This window comes from Seriola lalandi, unplaced genomic scaffold, assembly GCF_002814215.2.
Source record: "Seriola lalandi dorsalis isolate HSWRI2012SDOR001 ecotype SW California unplaced genomic scaffold, Sedor1 jcf7180002054738, whole genome shotgun sequence".
NCBI classification, from domain to species: Eukaryota; Metazoa; Chordata; class Actinopteri; order Carangiformes; family Carangidae; genus Seriola; species Seriola lalandi.
Window position 1 is genome coordinate 28,697 of NW_019525291.1, and position 1,222 is coordinate 29,918.

The 1,222-nt window shown below is 41.6% G+C and overlaps 1 protein-coding gene and 1 non-coding gene across 2 annotated transcripts in view; one reads left to right on the top strand and one right to left on the bottom strand.

Annotated features, from left to right (window-relative positions):
* Window positions 1-580, bottom strand: part of LOC111668504 (gamma-glutamyl hydrolase-like) — a gene marked incomplete at its 5' end in the record, with an annotated part of 6,662 nt that extends 6,082 nt beyond the window's left edge. The window contains one exon of the mRNA XM_023424549.2: window positions 377-580. Within this exon, the coding sequence (XP_023280317.1) occupies window positions 377-580 (204 nt within the window). The remainder of the gene's footprint in view (window positions 1-376) is intronic.
* A 263-nt stretch (window positions 581-843) lies between these two features.
* On the top strand, window positions 844-898 carry LOC111668505 (U7 small nuclear RNA). Its single transcript, XR_002761733.1, has one exon. It is a non-coding gene; the product is annotated as a U7 small nuclear RNA (small nuclear RNA).
* The last annotated feature ends 324 nt before the right edge of the window (window positions 899-1,222 follow it).

Below are 1,222 nucleotides of genomic sequence, written 5' to 3' on the forward strand. Positions count from 1 at the left end.
CAGTCACTCTTGTGGAGGTGTGGTGGTAAAGTATTGGTCTCATAAACCAAAGCTGAAGGGTTCAAACCCCAACTGTGCCTTTAAACTCTACTGGAGTCCCTTAGACAGTGAATGTGAAAAGAGTAGATAAAGTCAAATAAGACTTAAGGGATTGATGTGATCTGCTCAGTCTGCTTCAATATGTTCTGGGATACAACATGATGTCTGTGGGCACAGTGCTGTCAGTGATGTGTTGGCCAATCAGACTAAAGATGCGCAGGGGAGGAACAATCTAGTTTTTCCATGAAGGTTTGTTGCATCATAGTGTTTTACTTAAAATCAATGGAACAGAACAGAGAAAAAAAAGTGAGGAACAAAGAAGAAGAGCGATAAATACCTGAATGGACAGACTCCAGCTGTGGAAGTTGGAGGTGATGTTCTCCTCGGCCAGAGACTGCAGCAGATCCTTGGGAAAACTCTGGAACAGACGGCTGGACTTGGCCGCTGGAGGACGGACACAGATTTGTGTCGAGGCAGAAGCGAGGTAAAGAGAAGAAGAAGAAGAAGAAGAGAGCACAGAAGACAGGAAGTTAGACTTGAGCTTAGTTATTAAGCATCATTAACGGTGTTCATTAAAACTGGAATCTGTCATTGGACTCACACACATGGCTCCTTAAACTTCAGGTAATATGTAAGTGAGCTAGAAGCTGAACAGAGCTCAGTCACTCCTCTGTACAGACTGGTATGCTGCTGAGTGTGAGCTCATTAGCATGGGATCCGCCCACATCCCACCAACACTGAGCACCATGAGTGATGGAGCTGTGTCCTGAATACAGATCCCACTTTAAAACATGACAGCACCAGGATAGTTTGCTCTTTAGCTGTTTTTCTAGAAGGATTCCTATAATAGGAATCCCCCATTTATGTGTTGAAAATTAAAAAATTTTACTAATGGGTAAAATGTTTTGTTTACAATGAATATGCCACAAATTTAGTAAAGAAATAAAAGGTCCATCTCATTTACAGAATAGTTTTAGAATGTGTTGTTACAAAACATAACTAATTAACTTTTACTAGCAATTACTGACCAGTGATTATCTGTCAGATGTGATCAATCACAGTCTCTACTTAGACATGAAGAGGAGACGGTCAAACAGGACGATGACTGACAGTCACATGAATCACTTTTGTTCCCTTTTCATTGTCATTGAGGTGTGGTGGCCATGTGGTAAGACGCTGGTGT